Source organism: Chiloscyllium plagiosum, chromosome 24 (assembly GCF_004010195.1).
Source record: "Chiloscyllium plagiosum isolate BGI_BamShark_2017 chromosome 24, ASM401019v2, whole genome shotgun sequence".
In the NCBI taxonomy this organism is placed as follows: Eukaryota; Metazoa; Chordata; class Chondrichthyes; order Orectolobiformes; family Hemiscylliidae; genus Chiloscyllium; species Chiloscyllium plagiosum.
In genome coordinates, this window is record NC_057733.1 from 16,984,769 (window position 1) to 17,007,479 (window position 22,711).

Sequence of the window (22,711 nt, forward strand, 5' to 3'; positions counted from 1 at the left end):
AGTGTTGTGTGATTTTTAACTTTGTACACCCCAGTCCAACACCGACATCTCCAAATCATGTAAAAGCATAGTGAGCTTCTTAAGGTGATATTAGCTTTTGGCCATCTACCCTTATTCAAAGAGGCGTATTTTAAGGAGGGCCTTGAAGCAGAAAAATGATACCCAAGAGTTTGGAGAGGGAAATCTGATCTAAGTGCCTAGGCCACTGAAGCTGTAATGGGTGGACTGATGTAAAATTGGATGCTCAAGAGGCCTGAAATAGAGGAACATAGATATCTCCAGGTTGTGAAGCTGGGGCAGACCACCGAGAAAGAGGTATGGTCTTAGAGCAATTGACACAAGAATCAATGCAGATGGGTGGAGTTGGACTTAGCGAAAGTCAGATACTTTGGATAACTGTGTGGCATGTAAAATGTGGGTGTTAACTAGCATTGTGATGGAACAATAGAGTCCAAAGTTAAATAAAAAGTGTGAGTAAGGGTGAATGGAGCCAGGACAAATGATGAATAGCAATAGAAATAAACATACTTGGTGCCGGCATGTTGGTTGGGATCAAAACTGACATATGAAATATAACATGTTTGTGAACATTTTGGTTAATCTTTGTATGATTGCTAAGGATAGGGGTCGAGTTTATAGCTAGGGGACAAAGTTTGTAGCTGGCACCAAAGATAATGGTATCACCTTCCCAACTGGAGGAAGTCTCTGCTCACTGTAGTATTGGATGTCAGACAAACAGTCAAGTAATTTAGCAGGAGTTGAGAGAACAGGAGAGGAGATAGAGCTGAGTGTCATCAGTATAAAAGCGTGGACAGCATGTAGTTGAAAAACAGAAAGGGACTAAGATGATGGAGACCAACATATAATAGTGTGGGAGCAGAAAGCTACGTCAGTGCTAGTGATACTCCAGCTACAAGTTGATGGGTATGAATGAAATGTGAATTACCCAGGTGGATAATAGTGGAAAAGCATTCGACCATGGTGTTCTAGTTTTTGTCGGGTAGTAGTATTAAATAAGCAGGCATCAATCCAGATGGAAACATACCCCAAGTTAGAATGGAAAATCTGATGCTGACAGCAATTCAAGTGATTGAGAATTCAGGCAAGAGTTGAAGAGAAAAATCAGCCAATTAAGGCACCACTGTTCACTGTAACACCCGGTACAATATTAAGAACAGTACACCTAACTATTGCAGAGTTCAAGATTTGCTGAATGGAGGGAGAAACTAAACATAAAAGATGGGTTGATTGTATATAAAGTAAAATGATTGTTTAAGAGGCAATAAGATTTAACTCTAATGTATTTATGGGTTTAATAACTCATTCATATTTAAGCTACATATGAAATTGTACAGTCTTATTAGATTCAAGCTGGTTGTATCCAAATGCAAATGCTTTTGCTTTTGTGTTGAAATTTACTGACCCCAAAGGCCATACATGAGCTTTATTGGTCATCCCACAGGCGCACACTATATTTAATATGCTAAATTAATTAAACTAGAAATGCTGGTACAACTGTACAGCTACCATTACATTATCCAACTTTACCTTGTACAAGTCACTGCACTATTAACAAATTCTTTGTACATGAGCACTTTTGTGATATTTGGGAGAGATGTGGAAGATTGCTATAGAAATGTATAAACATAAATGTTTCTTTCATCTGCAGAAATACATTTGTTTCTATCTTCTACAGTTCGAAGCGCTTGGATTTTGAGGGTTAGCCCTATGTGACTATGAATAGAACAACCACAGGGGGGTGACTATTGAAAACCTGCAGTAAATAGCAGTAGATAAGATGGCAAATATTCACATCTTGCATAGTTCCAATTTCTTTGCTAATATGTTAATTCCCCAGGAGAGGATTGGAACTGACAGAATTCAGACAGTCCGAAATAATATAAGGGTAGAAAAACATCTTGGGAGCTAGGCCAAATATATTTTCATCCCTTAATTTAAATTTGAGATACAACTGGAATTAGGTTTTTTTGTCTTAACACAAACAGCAATGGTTGTGTTGCATATGACCTCGCCAAACTTATTTTTAAACCTTTCCTCAACAAAATAAAAAAGTTTCCGTCTTTCCATCGCAACTTTAAAAACTCAGTTGTACGGCATCAAGAAGCAAAGTAACTGCACCATATTGAAATGATTAGTGTTTCACATTGTTTTGACAAAGTTGGCAATTAATTTCATGTTTTTTGTACAGGCAAGCTGCTTTGCAGATGTACTTTGTGCTAAGTGAGGGTTATAAAGATGTTTCTAATACATTGTGGATGCTACAGAGCATGTCAATTTTTGATTTGTTCATGGGATATGGGTGTCACTTGCTCGACCAACATTTATTGATCCTAATTACCCAGTAAAGGGCAGTTGAGACAATTGCATTGCTGTGGGTCTGGAGTCACAAGTGGACCTGACCAGACTGGGTAAGGATGGCAGATTTCATCCCTAAAGGACATTTGTGAACCAGATCAGTTTTTATAAAATTAACTTACAGATTTTTATTTAATTAAAATTTCACCATCTCCGTTGTGGGATTTGAACCCATACCAATAGCCTGGGGTTCTGGATTACTATTCCACTGAGATTGCCATGATGCCACCATCTTCCCTGCTTTAGAATTTAAGTTTTATTACTAATAAGGATAACTGTTTGGAAACAAAATCTTAGTTGAAACTAACAGGACTTAAAATGCTAACACTGTGTATGGGAAAGGGGGAAATCATATGTATTAGCAAGTAGTTTTAAAAGCGTGTTCTGTTGCAATCACACCTTTTCACTATAGTGTGCAGATTTTTAAAAATGTACAGCCACATTAACCATATTTATAAAATAATTAGAAGTTTATTAATTATATATTCAGATGGCTACAGTGTGCATAGAAGTACAATATCCTGGTTAGTATCTTGTAAATCTCCAAAGTAGAATTTATTCTCTTTCTAGGGCTTATAATATTGACCTCTGAACTTTGCCAAACAAAATAATAACCTATTATTTTTTCTCAAGTTATACATTTGCTAATACAAAACAAAAAAGGGGAAGAGGGATATTCTGCAGGCTTTTTTCAGTTTTCCCCAATTCTGTACTTCAGCTAGTCAATAAACGAAAAGGAGTAGTCTAGCATTCTGCTCAGCGTGAACCCAACACATGCTCATGGTGTAACAGACTGTACCACTAATGGCTCTTGGAGGTTATGGCAATCATTTTTATAGGAAACTGTAGGATACGGGTGGTGGAATATTTATGCAGCAATGGTAAATGCTGTTTTGAAGTTGTGAAAAACATGCATCACTGGGCCTGAATAAGGTGTAGCCCATTATTAAATCTGCTGTGCTAGTTGCTGATACAAGCTCTTGTCTTTCCAAGTCAGAAGAATAATTTTGCAGCCTTCAAACTGCCAACCTGAATATGGATTCACAAAATGTACTTGTCGGAATAGGGAAAGAGCTCATAGTCCTATCTCTGCATTTTGTTGGTAATAAGTATACATTGTGTATTTCATGTGGTCAGTTTTTATTCCATCTGGCAGAATTTTAACTAGTATTTCCACAATTAAAACATTTTAATGAGTGTCTTGAGTGTTTTCACATATCTGTTTGGCTCACACCAACAGTGCTTTGTCAAAAAAAAAAATAGATTACGGTATCTGGAACCCAGGCAGGAAGAACGCTCTGGTGTGTCTCAATATGTTTAAACAACTACTGAGCAAGATCTTTGAACATGCACAGAAATCGTGACTGTCAATCTATTTTTCTGGTTAATTAAAGTGTATGAGAGTGGGAATACAGTGAGAGGAGAGGTGCAGCCAGGTATACTGTTGTTAAAAATCTTGTCTTAATAATGAATCTAAATTTGAAGAATTAAACTCATTAACTAGATACTTGACACAGGACATTAATTCAATAGGAAAAGTCAGTCCAATATTTTGGTTTGTGCTGTCACTTGATTGAGAATGACTTTTTCTGAACAATGGAATAAATCAATCACCAATGCAAATGAGCAAATAGGAACAGCTTATTAAACCTTAGGATTGTGATAATTCAATGGAATACACTTATTGTTTCAACTCAACAACCCCCAAAGTTGATGGATTCCCTCCAAACAGAAGCGGGGTGGGGAGCAGGCAGCACTGACCCACTCCCCACCTCTTGAAAAGGAGGAGTTTCTCTTGAATAACTGTTCTTGTCATTTTTGGCAAACTATAGTTTCATTTCAACATTAATTTAGGGGAAAAAATATTTTTCCATGGTGTAAGTTGATTTCCCTGCCAAATTTGTGTTGTTTCCTGCTGTATAAGAGTGGGACTAAGCAGGCATTTTAAGCCACAGCAGAATGTATTTTTATTTATTTTAGAGGGAGACGTATGCAATGTGCGCTTTAGAATAATACAGCTAGACTCGATGTGTTTTTCAATGCACAGTAACTGATGTATTCACTTTTAAAATAATATTATTGGAATCTTACAAGAGATTGTGGATACATAATTGTTGATGATTAAATATATGTTGGATACTTGGTCTTTAATTTTCTCTGGCATTCAACTTCTTAGCGTTTATTCCCAGACTAATTAGAAAACTTCTAGATAGTTATATCCAAGGAAGCAGCATACAAATTACCAAAAAAGAGACACATCTGAAGATTGGGAGCAGTTTAGATTTCAGCAAAGGAGAACAAAGGGTTTGATTAAGAAGGGGAAATAGAGTATAAGGTAAGCTTGCAGGAACACAAAAATTGTTTGTAAAAGCTTCTATAGGGATGTGAAGCAAATGTAGGTCCCTTTAAAATCATAATTTCCCAAAAATGCTGAGGAATACAGGGTCTAGTGAGAAGGAGGAACCAAAGTAAATGGCATTGGGAAAGTTGGGATTAAAGGCCAATTAAACACCAGGCACAATAATCTAGATTCCAAAGAATGTAAAGAAGCAGCTGTAGGAATAGTGGATGGATTACTTGGTCATCTTCCAAGATTCTGTAGGTTTCGGAACAGTTCCTCTGGATTGGAGGCCCACTATTTTTTAAAATAAAGAGGTAGAAAGCAGGCCATTATACACTGGTTAGTCTACCTTTGGTAGTGGGAAAAATGTTAGACTCCATTTATAAAAGATTTAATAGTACAGCACTTGGGAAGCCATAATAGGATCGGAGTTGGTATGAATTTATAAAGAGGAAACAAAACTTGACAAATTTTTCAGAGATGTAATTTAATAGAGTTGATAAGGGGAGGAGTAGATATTGTTTACTTGTAACTTCAGAATGTGTTTGTTTACATCCTATATAAGGGATTAGCAAGTGTGGAGGAACCTCAATCATCCAACAAAATTCCAAGCTCCCAATGCTCGGCTAAACTTACCTGGAATTCGATTAACCAAACGGAATACTCCCTACCTGTGTTCTTCGGATAATTGAGATTCCTGTGAAAAGTGAAAGAGAGATTGGGTTAGTGTACTGACATTGGTAAAGAACTGGTTGGCAGACAGAAAACAAAGAGCAGAAATAAATTGAGTCATTTTCAGATTGCCACTGAGTGGCAATGTGATTTGGACAGGTTGAGTGAGTGGGTAAATGTATGGCAGATGAATATAATGTCAATAAACGTGAGGTTATCTACTTTGGTAACAAAACAGGAATACATTATTATCTGAATGGTCATAAATTGGGAAAAGGGGAGGTACTGTGGAAACGGGTGTAACTGTCTCCTGGAATACTGTGCTCGGGTAACATTTTTTTTTTCCCCCCATCTCGCTAACATTTTGTGTCCACAGCTCAAACTCCAGCTCATCAACTGTGACCTAAAGTTGCTCAAGTAGCTGTAGATGTCATTCTGGATTGCATTGGCATCTGTTAGTTCCCACATACGCCACTTGCAACATTAATGAATTAATTTAGATGTTAAATATTTAAGTTGAAATTTTAAACTATGATTAAGCTGTAATAACTTCTTAATTTAAACCACTTAGCCAATCAAAAAATACTGAAGAAATACTCAATCACTTACCTGTTTTCCTATGTCACACTTCAGATCCGACTGGTTGAAGAGACTCTGCATCTGGTTCCTATTTCCTGAAGCTGATGCCCCTTTTCACATACACTCACCCTTACAAAGGTACTACTCCTGATGTCATACTGTGCTGCAAGCATAGGTCTTTTTCTGTGTCACTGTTTGCAAGTATCAGGGTCCTCCTCTCTCTTGCACACTCATAACTGTGATAGAAGGATTAGTTCACATCCAAGCCACACATCCTCCTGACTTGGAATTATATTGCTGTGTTGAAATCCTAGATCTCCGTCTATAACTTAAAGGGTTCAAGAAGATGACTCACCTCCTCTAGAGCAACTAGCGACGGACAATAACACCCAGCCTAGTCAAACACTCAGTCTGTGAATTATTTTTAAAATTACTCCAGTTAGGTTTGTGAAAGTGGTCAATAGAATAGAACATTACAGCACAGTACGGGTCATTTGGCCCTCTATGTTGCTTCACCCTGTGAAGCCAATCTGAAGCCCAGGTAACCTACACTATTCCATTCTCGTCCATATGTCTAACCAATGACTCTACATGCCTGGAAAGTTGGTGAGTCTACACCTGTTGCAGGCAGTGCGTTCCACATCCCTACTATCCAAGTCAAGAAAACATCTGACATTGTCCTATATCTATCATCCCTCAATTTGCAGCTATGCCCCCTCATGCTAGCCATTACTATTCGAGGGGAAAAAAAGCTCTCGCTGTCCACCCAATCTAACCCTATGATTAAACAGCCTCAAGTCCCTCAACCTTTCCTCATAAGACTTTCCCTCCACACCAGAGCTGAAAATGTGTTGCTGAAAAAGCGCAGCAGGTCAGGTAGCATCCAAGAAGCAGAAGAATCGACGTTTTGGGCATGAGCCCTTCTTCAGGAAGAAGGATGCTGCCTGACCTGCTGCGCTTTTCCAGCAACACATTTTCAGCTCTGATCTCCAGCATCTGCAGTCCTCACTTTCTCCTTTCTCTCCATACCAGGCAACATCCCCATAAATCTCCTCTGAACCCTTTCCAAAGTTTCCACATCCTTCCTATAATGTGGTGACCTGAGCTGCACTTAATACTGAGGAGAAAGTGAGGTCTGCAGATGCTAGAGATCAGAGCTGGAAATGTGTTGCTGGAAAAGCGCAGCAGGTCAGGCAGCATCCAGGGAACAGGAGAATCGACGTTTCGGGCTATTCCTGAAGAAGGGCTTATGCCCGAAACGTCGATTCTCCTGTTCCCTGGATGCTGCCTGACCTGCTGTGCTTTTCCAGCAACACATTTCCAGCTCTGCACTTAATACTCCCAAGTGTGGCTACACCAGAGTTTTGTACAGCTGCAACATGACCTCACCGTTCTGAAACTCAACCCTTCTATCAATAAAAGCTAACATACTGTATGCTGCCTTAACAGCCCTAACAACCTGGTGGCAACTTTGAGGGATCTGTGTACGTGGACATACAGATCTCTCTCTGCTTATCTGCACTACCAAGAATCTCAACTATTCGCTCAGCACTCTCCATTCCTGTTACTCCTTCCAAAGTGAATCACCTCACACTTTTCTGCATTAAACTCCATTTGTCACCTCTCAGCCCAGCTCTGCAGATAACCTGCAACATCTTTGGCACTATCTGCAACTGTACTGACATTCATGTCATCCGCAAATTTACTAACCCATCCTTCTGTGCCCACAACCAAGTTGTTTATAGGAGAAAGTGAGGTCTGCAGATGCTGGAGATCAAAGTTGAAACTTTATTGCTGGAACAGCACAGCAGGTCAGGTAGCATCCAGGGAACAGGAGATTCGACGTTTCGGGCACAGGCCCCTCTTCAGGAATTCCTGAAGAGGGGCCTGTGCCCGAAACGTCGAATCTCCTGTTCCCTGGATGCTGCCTGACCTGCTGCGCTGTTCCAGCAATAAAGTTTCAAGTTGTTTATAGAAATGACAAACAGCAGTGGACCCAAAACAGATCCTTGCAGTACACCACTAGTAACTGAACTCTTGCATGAATATTTCTCATTAACCACCACCCTCTGTCTTCTTTAAGCTAGCCAATTTCTGATCCAAACCGCTAAATCGCCCTCCATCCCATGCCTGCATATTTTGTGCAGTAGCCTACCATGGGGAACTTTATCAAACACCTTACTGAAATCCATATACACCACATCAACAGCTTTACCCTCATTCACCTGTTGGGTCACCTTCTCAAAGAACACGAGGAGGTTTGTGAGGCCATAAGACATAGGAATGGAAGTAAGGCCATTCAGCCCAGCAAGTCCACTCTGCCATTCAACCATGGCTGACAAGCATTTCAACACCACTTACCTGCAATCTCCCTGTATCACTTAAACCCTTGTGAGATTAAGAATTTATCGATCTCTGCCTTGAAGACATTTAACATCCCAGCCTCCAATGCGCTTCGTGGCAATGAATTCCACAGGCCCATCACTCTGGCTGAAGAAATGTCTCCTCGTTTCTATTTTAAATTGACCCCCTCTAATTCTAAATCTGTGCCCGTGTGTCCTAGTATCCCCACCTGACAAACAAATTCCCAGCAGCCACCTTTTCCTAACCATGCATTATCTGCTAAGTTTCTATTAGATCTCCCCTCAACCTCCTAAACTCTAATGAATACAATCCCAGGATCTTCAGACGTTCATCATATGTTAGACCTACCATTCCAGGGATCAGCTGTGAGAATGTCCACTGGACACACGCCAGTGGTAGTATATCCTTCCTGAGGTGTGGGGCCAAACACCAGACACAGTATTCTAAATGGGGCCTCAGAAGCACAATTGCTGCTTTTCGATTCCAAACCTCTTGAGATATATGACATTACATTTGCTTTCTTAACCATGGACTCACCTGCAAGTCAACCTTTAGAGAATCCTGGACTAGTACTCCCAGATCCCTTTGTACTTTGGCTTTATGAATTTTCTCACTGTTTACAAAATAGTCCATGCCTGTACTCTCTTTTTTTCCCCAAATTGCAAGTGAAAGATCTTGCATTTGTGAGGCATCACCAAACCCTTCACAAAGCCATGTTGAATATCCCTAATCATATTCCTATCGAAATGATAATAAATCCTATCATCTCTTATAACCTTTTCCAACACTTTACCAACAACCAAAGTAAGGCTCACAGGTCTATAAATACCAGGGTTGTCTCTACTCCCCTTGTTGAACAAGGGAACATTAACCATCCTCCAAGTCTTCTGGCACTATTCCTGTAGAAAATAAATGACAAAGATCAAAGCCAAAGGCTCGGCCATCTCCTCCCTGGCTTCCCAGAGAATCCTAAAATAAATCCCATCCGGCCCAAGAAATTTATCTATTTTCACACTTTCCACAATTTCTAACACCACCTCCTGTGAACCTCAATTCCCATCTAGTCTCGTAGCCTGTTTCTCAGTATTCTTCTCGACAAGTGTCTTTTTCCAGTATGAATACTGACAAAAAATATTCATTTAGCGTTTCCCTTATCTCCTCTGACAACTGGCACAATTTCTCACTACGGTCCTTGATTATCCTAGTCTAATCTTATCCTAGTCATTCTTTTATCCCTTATATACCTATAGAAAGCTTTACGGTTTTCCGTGATCCTATCTGCCAACAATTTCTCATGTCCCCTCCTCACTTGTCTTGGCTCTCTTTAGATCTTTCCTGGCTACCTTCTAACTCTTAAAATCGCCCTAACTGAGCCTTCACATCTTATCCTAACATAAGCCACCTTCTTCCTCTTGACAAGAGATTCAACTTCCTTAGTAAACCACGGCTCCTGCGCTGACGACTTCCTCCCTATTTGACAGGTACATACTTATCAAAGACACACAGTAGCTGTTCCTTGAATAAGGTCCACATTTCTGTTGTGCCCATCTCCTGCAGTTTCCTTACCCATCCTATGCATCCTAAATCTTGTCTAATCTTATCATAATTGCCTTGCCCCCAGCTGTAGTTCTTGCCCTCCAGTGTATGCCTATCCCTTTCCATTGCTAAAAGTAAACAAGGAGTAGATATAATTGTTAGAAAAGACATGGAGCATGAGGTTAAAGGTGATGGTTTGAATCTTTTTCAGTGTATGAACGAGCAGAATGGATCAATGCAATGGAGGGATTGAGGGAGTTACAGAATTGCAGAACTGTGCCTTGTTAATGTATATGTGAGAATCGTTTCTGGTGGTTGGATGATGTTAACAAGCAGAACGTGAGAAAAAGGAAAGGAGCCAAGGATAGAGATTTGGTGACACTATGAAGTCAGGAAGATAAGCCATTAAGTGAAATGCTGTAATTATGATTGAATTACTAAGAGTGCAATTGAGTGAAGTCAGTTTCTATGGTATAATAGAAGCATTAGAGAAGGAATGTGTGGTCAACTTTGTGAAAGACGTCAGAGGGGTTTGGGGAGCTATGAGGTACAGGAGTGCTGTTTATCAAATATCTCAAAATGACTGTGTAAAGATCATTTTGACTCTGGGAAAGGTGGAGGCTTTATTACAGTTTTTCAAAAAGGAAGTTGTGACAAAGTTGGGAATTGATATGGAAGACAACATTGCATTCAAGAACTCAAAGAAAGGAAAGAGGTTCGATATGAGGAAGTAGTTTGCATTGCTGAAGTAAGCTGGAGGTGACAGCTGCTTTGAAATGGCAGGGAAAGCAGCACAAGATGTGATAAAACAATATCAATCAGCAAATGTGTTCGGAAGGGAAGCTGGAGAATCACAAGTAGGGTTGAGTCAGTCTCAGGAACTAGGTGAGCTTAGCAAGTTACAAGAGGTGGAGTAAGATGATTATAAAGACTGTGGTTGGTTTGAACTCTTGGAACCTTTAAGATAGATTTAGAGAGAAGAGCACCAAATGTGGCAAATGTTGTGTTAGATCAGAAAGTAGTGAATGTAACTCCTTTATTCAAAAAAAAGGGGGAGGGGTGGAAACAAAGTAGGAAATTGCAGACCATTTAGCGTTAAATCTGTCGTAGGCAAGATGTTACAACCTGATTCCAAAGACACTATAGAAAGGCACTTTGATTCTGCCTGATCTTAGAAAAATTCAAGATGGTTTTATGGAAGTCATAAAAGATGGCAGTCATCTTTTATCAATTCATTTGATAACATGATGTGGATAATAGGTTTTCAAGAGGTATCTATTGGTTCCTAAGTGTAGTATATTTAATAAAATGGCATATTAACAGTTCTTGAGGAATATGAAAGCTCATGGTGTAAAGGTATTCTATCAAATGACGGGAAGTCAGACACAAATAAGGAAAAAATGTTCCTATTGGTGAAAGGAGCAAATACCCAACGGTACAAATTTAAGGTCATAGGCAAACGAAGCAATGACAATATAGGAAAATCCCTTTTACAGCAAAAGATCTGGAATGTACTGCGTGAGAGTGTGGAGGAGGCAAGATTAAGTCAATGTATTCAAAAGGTATTGAATCATTACCGAAAAAGGAGAAACGTACATTGTTTTTGTGTGTGTGTGTGTGAGAAGTTGTAACCACTGATTTTTTTTCTCTTTAAATTCCTTCATGGGTTGTGTGCGCATCACTGGCTGGACAGAATTTAATGCTAATCTCAGATTTACCTGGAGAAAGTGGTAGTAAACTGTGTCTATGACACACTACCCGTGCTTGCTGAGTGCGTTCCTAGTTCCTCCTCTATTATTCGAGAACAGTGAAAAAACAGATTTCCTACTGATGTATTAACATTCTTACCTTTCTTCTTCAATCTCTCTGGCCTCTAACATTTTTTGGAATGCGGTGTAAGTTTTCAAGCTATCAAAGTGCAGAGATTCTGAAGATTGGACTTGTCCAATGTAATATCAATCATTGGCATGGAAATCCTGCAAAGACCAGAAGATCCATAGATCACCTATATCTGCATAAATACTACCATCTAGTATTCCTTCACCCATTGGCTTCTTTGGTTTAACTTTTCTTCAACAGCTGGTCGCACAGAAACTAGGAGCAGGTCTAGGCCATTCAGCTGTGTGAGCTTGCTCGGTCTTTCAATATGATCATGGCTGATCCTCTATCTTAACACCACATTCCTGCCTTTTCTCCATACCCCTTAATACCTACCATACCATGTTAAAGTTATATTGAAAAAAGTCAGGAAGTTCTCTCCACCATTTCTGAATAAGAGGGACCCCAGTTACTGGTTGCTGCTTCACTCAGTTTAATCAGTTCCTCTTCCTTCCCTCATGAAAAGAGGTTCTGGATATATGTTTGCTCGCTGAGCTGAAAGGTTCATTTTCAGACGTTTTGTCATCATACTAGGTAACATCTTCACTGCTGGTGTTTCCTGCTTTCTATGTTTGGGGTTCCTTGGGTTGGTGATGTCCTTTCCGGTGGTGACGTTATTTTCTATGGTTGTCAATTCCTGTTCTTTTTCTCAGGGGATGGTAAATGGGATCCAAGGTAATGTGTTTGTTGATAAAGTTCCGGTTGGAATGCCATGTTTCTAGGAATTCTCATGTGTGTCTGTTTGGCTTGATCTAGGCTGCAAATGTTGTCCCAGTTGAAGTGGTGTCCTTCCTTATCTATATGTAAGGATACTAGTGAGAGGGGGTCATGGCGCTTTGTGGCTAGTTAATGGTCATGTATCCTTCTGGCTAGTTTTCTGCCTGTTTGTCCAAAGTAACGTGTTACAGTTCTTGCATAATACTTTGTAAATGACATGAGTTTTGCTTGTTGTCTGTTTAGGGTCTTTCAAGTTCATTAGCTGCTGTTTTAGTGTGTTTTTGGGTTTGTGGGTGTATAGTGTATTCAAAAAGAATGGGTACCCAATGAACACAGTCTGCCAGTTTCTCAGCAACAAGCCCAAAGAAGCAGAAAACGCATCCAAAAACCTTAGCCACTCTCCCCTTACATCAAGTACATCTCTGAAATGATTGCCAGACTACTCAGACCCCTTGGCATCAAGGTAGCCCACAAACCCACCAACACACTAAAACAGCAGTTAATGAACTTGAAAGACCCTATACAGGACAAGCAAAACTGATGTCATTTACAAAATACCATGCATTGGACTACATTGGACAAACAGGCAGAAAACTAGCCAGAAGGATACATGAACATTAACTAGCCACAAAGCGAAATGACCCTCTCACTGGTATCCATACATACAGATAAGGACAGACACCACTGACTGGGCCAACACATCATCCTAGGATAAGCCAGAGACATGCACGAGAATTCCTAGAAGCATGGCATTCCAACCAGAACCCTATCAATAAGCACATTAGCTTGAATCCCATTTACCACCCTGAGAACAGGAAATGAATGTCACCACAGGAAGTGACATCACAAATTCAAGGAAATTCTATAAATAGAAAGTAGGAAACACCAGCAGTGCTTCCTCTGGAGACTCACTGAAGATGTTATCTAGTATGGTGATGAAACATCTGAAAATGAACTTTCCAGCTCACAGAGCAAACCTACATCCAGAACCTCAACTTGAGCTACAAATCTTCTCAAAACTCACTAGTGAGAAGAGGGTTTACAAAACGGAAGATTGATCTGGGGGCTAAAAACCAAATCAGCTTTAACTTTTAAAAAATACTTACTTGACTTCTGGAAATAGAAGAAAATTCTAAATATTGAAAACAAAGGCATCCTATATGACAGCAATATTTAAAACCAAAATGAATTACAGAATCTTCATGGTACAAAAGGAGGCTGTTCAATCCATTGTCCTACCTTGTGCCAATTTCCTGCCTATTTCACATATCCTTGCACTCTTTCTATCCAACTAATCATCTAATGCCTTTTTAAATGGTTCAATTGAACTTACCTCTCCCACATTTTTAGGTTGTGTATGCCAGGCCCCTACTATTCATTATCAATGTTCTTTCACACATCACCCTTGCTTCATTTGTACTTCATTTAAAATCCATTCCTTCTCTTTTATTTCTTAATTTAACAAATGGAAATGACTTAATCCTATCGATACTGCCCAGCCCACTCAATTTTGAGGACCACTATCAAATCTCTCTGCGGAGAATGTTCACAACTTATTCAATCTATCCTCATACCTGAAGTTTCTCATTCCTAGAATCATTCTTGTAAATTGCCTCTGGACTCTGTCCAACGTAATCAAATTTCCTATGTGCTGACAACTGTATACAATAGAAAAGCAAGAACTCCATTACAAGTGAAACATATCAGTTGATTATTCTGTTTCCTGACAGTGACATGGTAGCTCAGTGGGCAGCATTGCTGCCTCAGTTCCACAGACATAGGTTCAATTCCACCCTGGTGTGGAATCTACACATTCTTACCGTGTCTGCATGAGTTTCCACTCAGTCCAAAGATGTGCAGGTTATGTGGATTGGCTATGCTAAATTGCCCATAGTGTCTAGGGATGTGCAGGCTCGGTGCATTAACTATGGGAAATGCAGGGTCTGAGTGGGATGCTCTGAGGGTCAGTGATGATTCAATGGGCTTCACCACACCTGTAGAGATTTTGATTTTTCAGCCAATTTTATATCCATATTGCCACTATCCCTTTTACGCTATGACCTATGATGCTTCTCACAAATCTGTCAAATCAATCAACACATTCTGGAAATCCATGTATATCACATCACTAGCATTACCCTCACCGAACCTTTCTATTGCCTCAGTGCATGAATACTTTGCTCAGGTTATTGCATGCTGCTTCTGATAATTGGCATACTTAACTGTATTGTAACAGCACTACATTATACCAGAAGCAGCAGCAGGCATAAAAAAAAGCTAGTCTTTTATACACATGGAAAAAAGGCTGTTACCCTGGCTTGATGGAATGGAATGGTGGGGCAATTGACCAAGTGATAAGTTTGATAGAATGCCATTCTACTGCTGCTGGCCCACACTACCTACCTACATCCATTCTGACTCTAACCCATTTCATCCAGTAGTAATGCCACATGATGGATATTTCCCTTCAGTATAAAAGCATCTCCAAAAACACTCGCTGACAGATACATGTGCAATAGGCAGATGAGTGAAGGTGAAGCTAAATGGTCACTTTCTCATGGTTTCTTTCACGAGTTGCCACCAGCTCAGCCTGGCAGTTACATCCTGCAGAACTCAGTCCATAATGATGCTACAAACACTCTTGATGACAGTCAGTGATAACAACTTTTCTCCTCACTAGCGTCAGTACTTCTTCCAAGTGGTGGTGAACAGGAAGTTCTGACTCATTAGTTGTAGATTATCATCAAGGGTTTCATACCTCTGGTGGGTCTGAATTGTCAGTGGAATAGAACAGGACTGATAGCAGAAGCAGTAATGCAACACTTAGAATATACAGCCCTCCCTAAACTCTGGATCCAGTATGCAGATGACACCTGTCATCATTAAACGTCAACAACTGGAAGAAATCCACCACCACATCAATGATATCCTCACCAGAAAAGTTCACTAAAAAGAGGAAAACAGCAGACTCCCCTTCCTGCGTGTACTAGTGGAACACACACCGACCAGGGAACTTCAGACCAGCATGTACAGGAAGAACACCCATACTGACCAGATACTGAATTATAACAGCAACCACCCCAGCACACACGAACAGAGCTGTGTTAGGACATTATCTAACCCGTCAAGGACACACTGCAGCAATCCAGAAGGCCAATTAGGAACACTATTCAAAAAGGATTTAAACAAAACAGGTACCCCCAAGAGCAACATCCTCTGGAACTTAAGGGACAAACCAAAAGAAAACACTACACAACCAGACACTATATCAAAAGACATTAGAGATAACTACCCGACTATTCAGACCCCTGGGAACCTTCATGGTCCACAGACCAGCAAACACCTTCCACCAGCTCCTCAAAAAAGGTCAAGGCCCAACACCCACATCCAACAGGACAAACGTTATCTACAAGATACCAGTAAAGAATGGGAAAAACACTACACAGGACAAACAGGAAGAAAACTGGCCATGAGAGTGCACAAACATCAGCTTGCCACTGTCAGATACACATTTCCAACCACACAAGGACACAAATTCAACTGGAACGACGTAACTGTCCTAGCACCGGCAAAAGAGAGAGATGTAAAAGAGTTTATGAAGCCTGGCACTCCAACTGGAACTCAGTCAACAGACACATTGAACTGGACCCCACATGCAAACAACTTAGATACAGAATCGGAGGTACCAGCAAACAGACATAAATACCAAGCAGGACAGGGCACTAACACCTTAAAGACTCACCTAGCAAGGTGACGAAACGTTTGCAGAAAAACACACCAGCCTGGCAAACAAATCCCCAACTGCAAACCAATCTGATGGATAATTATACTGGTGTGCAGTGATTTAGCAGAGCTAACCAGGACTTGGTAGGCAATTTCAGTCGGAAGTTGCGACTCAATCACAATTCCATGGGACAGATAAGAACAATCTTTTCCTTAGGACATGAATGAACCAGATTAGTTTCAATAACATTCAGGTAGTTTCTTCATTGGAGGCTAACAGTTAAATTTGTAATAAAACATATCTCCAGTCCTGTGGTGGGATTTGAAATAATGGTCTAAGATGGTCTTTATTCTTTGGGATACAGGCATCACTGGCAATGCCAGCTTTTGTTGCCCATCCTTTAATGCCCCAGAACTGAGTGGCTTGCTAGGCCCATTTCAGGAGGCAGTTTAGAGTCAAAACATTACTTTGGGTCTACAGTCACACACAGGCCAGGTCTGGCAAGGACAGCAGGTTTCTTTCCCTAACCAATAATTAACAATGGATTCATGGTCACCTTGACAGAGATTAGTGTTATATCCCAAAATTTCATAATTGAACATAAATTCCACCAGCAGTCAGTGGGATTTGAACCCAGCTCCCATTGCAATAGCCAGGGTCCAAAGTACGTAACCCATTAATCAAGAGACTCCCACTAGAAATGAATATGATGCATGATCAAGCCGACATGTTGTTTAGGGGTTTGCACATGTTAATTTAGGATTTCCACAGGAAATATGGCCATGATTGTGCCCAGGTTTACAAGTTGCAATCACTGAGTTTACATTCATACTGCAGCAGAATTTACATTTGTTCCATTGTCATGAATGAGCTTTAAAGTACTGTCAAACTTCAATCTATTAGCACATGACTAAAACCATTGACATGGTGCTGCAAATATTTGTCTCTCTACACTATTCAATTAAAACATTAATCATCATTACTCCCCTTCTTTCAAATCCCAGTCCCGTTCTGCATGATCACCAAACTAAAACTAAATATCAAATATTGTTTAGTGAAGAAAGATGACTAAGTAGAAGACAACTAGTGTTTTGCATCAAATGTACTTTTAGAATTAATGCGACATTTTCCCTGCAACTGTAACAATTAACAACTGTTCAAGGTTACTATTCACAACTTTTTTTTTTATTAGTGCATGGAAACAGATAAAATACAAAGAGAAGGAATGACATGGATCAAAACAAGTTAGTGAAAAAATTTAATACAAATAAACATTTTTTTAGTAAAAAGTGGACATAACTGTCAGTTTTCCTCAATAAACAGAACTTACACAGGCACACACTTGTATTTACATCATTTTTACTTGATTTAAATTTACACTACAGCTCTCAAGTGAATGAACAGTGGTGCTCAAAACACTGGTTAATATTAGTAAAGAAAGGTGCTTTATGAAAATTATCCTATTAAGAATCCATTAAGTCCAGTTCAATAACTGTACAATTACAGGAGCAGGTAAGTGATCTGCTTAACATAGCTGTGATAAAAAGCTGCAGTGAAAATCTTTAGCAATGTGACAGCACACTTAACCCAATGCAGTTTCAATTGTAAGTTTCCTGAATTTTACTTGAAGTATTTATATTAAGCAGAGTTCTTCAAAATGTCTGCATGCTGTTGTCCTATTAGTTGCAAATTCAAACTGTATTGTTTGAGATGCAGTACTGCACAATTTTAACTTCAGTAATAAAGCAGATTATATTGTAACTTTGCTAATTAACAGTAGTTTGTCAGTTACAATTGTGTACTTTTCTGTCCTTAAGATGCAGCACGTTGGTTATTGAACCATTTCCACATATGAACTGTAAGTCTGCACATGCCACCAGAAAACTCTTAATAAGTCTATGTTAGTCTGGATAAATAAATAGGCTATTAACATTTGAAAGAAAGAAAATCAGTTTTCATTTAATCTCTGGAAAAAATCCTGTGGAATAACCATCATTCGAAGTAATCCTTTCCAGTAAGACACCACTGATCAAAACTGCCAGAAATATTTAACAAGTGGTATGCATTTAATGAAGTAGCTTCCATTAAAAAAAGCCAACCTGGTTAAATACCTATTTGAAGTTTTAGCTTACTGACTTAGACTTTAATTAATTTTAAAACCAAATTGGATTATTTTGTTAAACCTGGTCGCTGGGAGGATTATGTTAGACTTTGAGGCTCTGGTCTGATTATATTACACTATTAGATAGATTACAAAACAAAAAAAAAATCTTATGCCATCCAACTGAACAGAAATTAAAGGGAAGAAATATCAAAAGAAGAAATTTGGTTACTCTTCGAAAATTAAACTGAATGAAAAACCAACCAAAACAACATTGTTTTAAACACAAAATTCTCTGTAGATGTTTGCACTAGTTTATTCTACAAAAACTACAATGATTTGTTCCCTATACAGTATTTTGAACCTATGTAAGGTTCAGTATGGATACTAATTTACTTAAGTGCAACAAATAGACAAATGTTTGCATCTCCAACAGACAGAAAGAAATCTCACTTTTCCTTATATAAAAAAAAGTATCAGACCTTCTTTCTGAGCAAAATCAATCATCAGTAATATACAAGTTCAACTTAGTGTTTAGTTTATATTTAAAAACAGCATTTTGCAATTAGAAAGGAGTTGAGTTTTGTACTTTATATACATCTAGCACAAAATTGATGCTAATAAATTGGACATCTTGTTTTAAACAGACACCAATTCATAACTTTCAGTACTCAGTGGATTCCAAACTGGAAAGAGCAAAACTCACTACGCGTTTAACTCCATGAGCTGACCTAAAAATAACAATTTAACTGCTAAACGGCGTTGTACAACTTGATGCCCGTTTAAGCTTTTCACATTCAGAGGCCACACGATACAGTGAAAATGAGATGAGATGTGATGGCTGCACCATTTTTTTGGGCTTGTGTATTTGACAAGTAATTGCTCACGTTAGGCATTAGCAAATTTCTTCGCCAGCAAACATTACAGAAAAACCTGCTGCTCCAAAAATGTTATATTAAAAAACATCCAGTCACAAAGAAACAAGTTTCAACAGGCACAATTAGTACAAGAGTTCTTTTATGAAGGGAAGGTTTGAAAGATTGGTTATTTCCTGTGGTCAAAGATTAACTGCTTCTATTCGTTTTAATTAAAAAGAAATTGGATTCTCCCCCAACCTGAAACATTCCAGAACAGAATTTGAACATGGCAAAAATAATAAATGGAGCCTTTTAAACATCATCTATCCAGTGGTCCATCCAGAGATTCATTCCATCCCTCAGTTTAATCACGTAACACTTTATCCTCTTTTAGATGGCAGGTTAAAACAGCATCAGGAGATCTGTTTGAAAAGTAATTATTTGCACTCATATCATTCACAGTCATATCTTATCATCTGTCATTTCCAGGAATTGGGCATAGACATCTCGGGTGCACTCGCCTTTGGTGTTGAATAAAAATTTGTAGTAGCTGCCATCTGCACAAATTGCTGAAATAAAACAGACTGAATTTTATTGCTAAAGAAAATAGATTTCTATTCAGCAGTTTTACATGTATCTGAAATTAAAGGGTAAAACAATCACAATTAACAAAAACAAAATACAGGTACAATCTCCAAAAGACTTAGGGTTTGGATTTTCAACCTCCAACTTGTACACTGACTACTGCGTCATTTCAAAAGTATCTGGCACACATATTGACATTGCTTTTTTTTGTTGACAGTCACGGTTGGGGACACACTCAAGATAACCTAATATATAACAGCACGGCAATTACGGGCCTTTCAGCATGGCTGCTCCTGCTCAAGCCTGGGCAAGCACTTCTCAAGCTGACAAGAGCCAGTATGCAGTGGCTCAAACTAGCAAAGTTTATTACAAAAAAGACTGGATTGACTCAGACTGGATAATGGGAATCACACTTGTAAATAATCATTTGGTTGGTTAATACTGCTACCTTACATCTGGAGTAGAATTCGTTCTAGGACTTCCAAAGAAACTTCTGGTGTAAAATTGTAGCTTTTACTATTTTGTAAAACTAAATAAAAATTTAAGCACTAGTTCATTGCATATTTAAGTACCATACTCCAGATTTTCTAAACATTACAAGTTATAATTTCAGCTTTGTACTTCAAAACAATAAAAGATTCATGGTAGACACAGGATAGAAGAATAACTAATGTCATATTTTTGTTGTGCAAGTCGCAGAATCACCTTGAAGGGAATGTGGAAATAACAGTAGGACAGAAACAAAGCCAATTCTATTCATTCCTAGGAAAAAAAAGACGTGTTTATTCTGCATCCATTACAGGTTCAATTCAGAAACAGTAAAGGCTGTGAATTGTGATATATTGATAAAGTAGTTTCACAGGCAACCCTATCAATACATCACAAATTCACAGCCTTTATTATTTTGTAATATGGTTATTTCAGAAGATACTCTTATGTGCACAACATCAAGTCCCATGTTAAGCTATTTTTCTATCCAGTGCCTGCCAGGAATCCTTTGTGTTTCAAGTGCCCCTAACATCAAGGCCCTATTTGACCAGCTGTGGCATCAATTACGTATCCAGTTGGCAAGCTCACCCCAAATCCCATATCACCAAGCTCACCCCAAATCCCATATCACCAAGCTCACCCCAAATCCCATTAGTCTACCACGCGGAACCTTGTCAAAGGCTTTACTAAAATCCAAATAAATATAATCTACTGCTCTACCATCAATCTTTTTGGTAACTCCCTCAAAAAACTCAAATCAAGTTTGAGACACACTATTTTCCTCACACAAAACCATGCTGACTATACTTAATCAATTTTTGCCTCTCTAAATGTCTGCAAGCAAGCTCACCCCAAATCCCATATCACCAAGCTCACCCCAAATCCCATATCACCAAGCTCACCCCAAATCCCATATCACTTAACTTTACTCATTAGTCTACCACGCGGAACCTTGTCAAAGGCTTTACTAAAATCCAAATAAATATAATCTACTGCTCTACCATCAATCTTTTTGGTAACTCCCTCAAAAAACTCAAATCAAGTTTGAGACACACTATTTTCCTCACACAAAACCATGCTGACTATACTTAATCAATTTTTGCCTCTCTAAATGTCTGCAAGTCCTATATTTTATAATCACCTCCAACAATTTACCCACAACCGAAGTCAGACTCTCAGATGTACAGTTCCCTGGTTTCTCATTACAATCTTTCTAAAACAAACATTAGCGACCCTTCAGTCATCAGGCACTTCAACCATAGTTTTTGATGATGCAAATACTTCTGCAAGAGGTCTTGTAATTTCCTCCCTTGCTTCCAAAAGCATTCTCGGATACATTAGATAAAGTCCCAGGGATTTATCCAACTTTATATTCGAAGACTTCCCGAACTTCCTCTTCTGTAATGTGAACAGTTTTTAAAACATCACAATTTATTTCTCTGCATTCTCTAGTCTCCACTTCAGTAAAAACTGACGTGAAATATTCATTTATTATCTCTCTCATCTCCTGGGGTTCAAAACAAGGACAACCTTCTTCATCCTTAAACAGGGCTCTACCCTCTCTCTAGTTACCCTCCTGCTCTTAATGTATTTGTAGAACCTCTTTGGATTATCCTTAACCTCATCTGCCAGTGCTTTCTCATATCCCCTTTTGCCTTCCTGATTTGTCTCTAAGAATGCCCTACACTCTTTATATTGATTAAGAGACTGAATCTCCTCAGGTACTTTTTTCACGAGCTGTTGAGAAACCTCAGCTAAGCAGGTTCTAAAATTGCAGCATTAAAAACGTTGGTTTTGCAACTTTAAAAATAAATTAAGCAACTGCAAGAAAATGACAGCCAACAGAATGATTCAAGTTGAAAGATTTGATTCAGTTTCAAGCTTTATTATTAGTGTCATTTCCTCTGGGCTACCATTTATGTTTGAATTTCTTAAAGGAAGCACGATGATAACATTTAAAAAAGTGTTTGCAGGCAAGCTAACAATGAAAAATTGGGAGGTTCAACTAGGATGCCAGAAAGTTACTTATCCAAGGAGTTATTTCCTGCTTGGTGAAATCATTGCTAAAATTCAATACCTCTCTTACTTAAAAGCTATCCCTTATACTAAAAAAAAAGTTACAACTCACTAAGCTTGTATGAATAGGTTTAGAAAAAGGAATATTAAATGAATAAATCAGCAAACCTATTGAACAATGGGTTTGCACCCCCAGCACTTCTACACATTTTTAACTCCAATGGCAATGCCATTGCACAAGCCTAGACTCAAGGCAGAAGTAGCTATAACGGTGCTGTAAAAACTCAAGTCATAAACAAGGACTGTGTTATGGAGCAAGATTGGTAGTTTGAAAGCCAGTGACTTAAATGATAAATGCTGAACTTAGCAGATTGGGCATCAAGGAAACAATTTATATCTTGAACCATCAAATTTAAATCTGCCCTTTCAAATCAAAAGAAGCACCCAATTCAAATTTTGTATTTTACAACTATAAA

General features: G+C 38.8%; 1 protein-coding gene across 2 annotated transcripts in view; it reads right to left on the bottom strand.

The window, feature by feature from the left end:
• Window positions 1-17,350: 17,350 nt before the first annotated feature.
• Window positions 17,351-22,711, bottom strand: part of wdr45b (WD repeat domain 45B) — a 55,104-nt gene continuing 49,743 nt past the window's right edge. For both annotated transcript variants that reach the window (XM_043714482.1, XM_043714481.1), the window contains exon 10: window positions 17,351-19,714. In XM_043714482.1, the coding sequence (XP_043570417.1) occupies window positions 19,608-19,714 (107 nt within the window). In that variant the 3' untranslated portion in view covers window positions 17,351-19,607. The remainder of the gene's footprint in view (window positions 19,715-22,711) is intronic.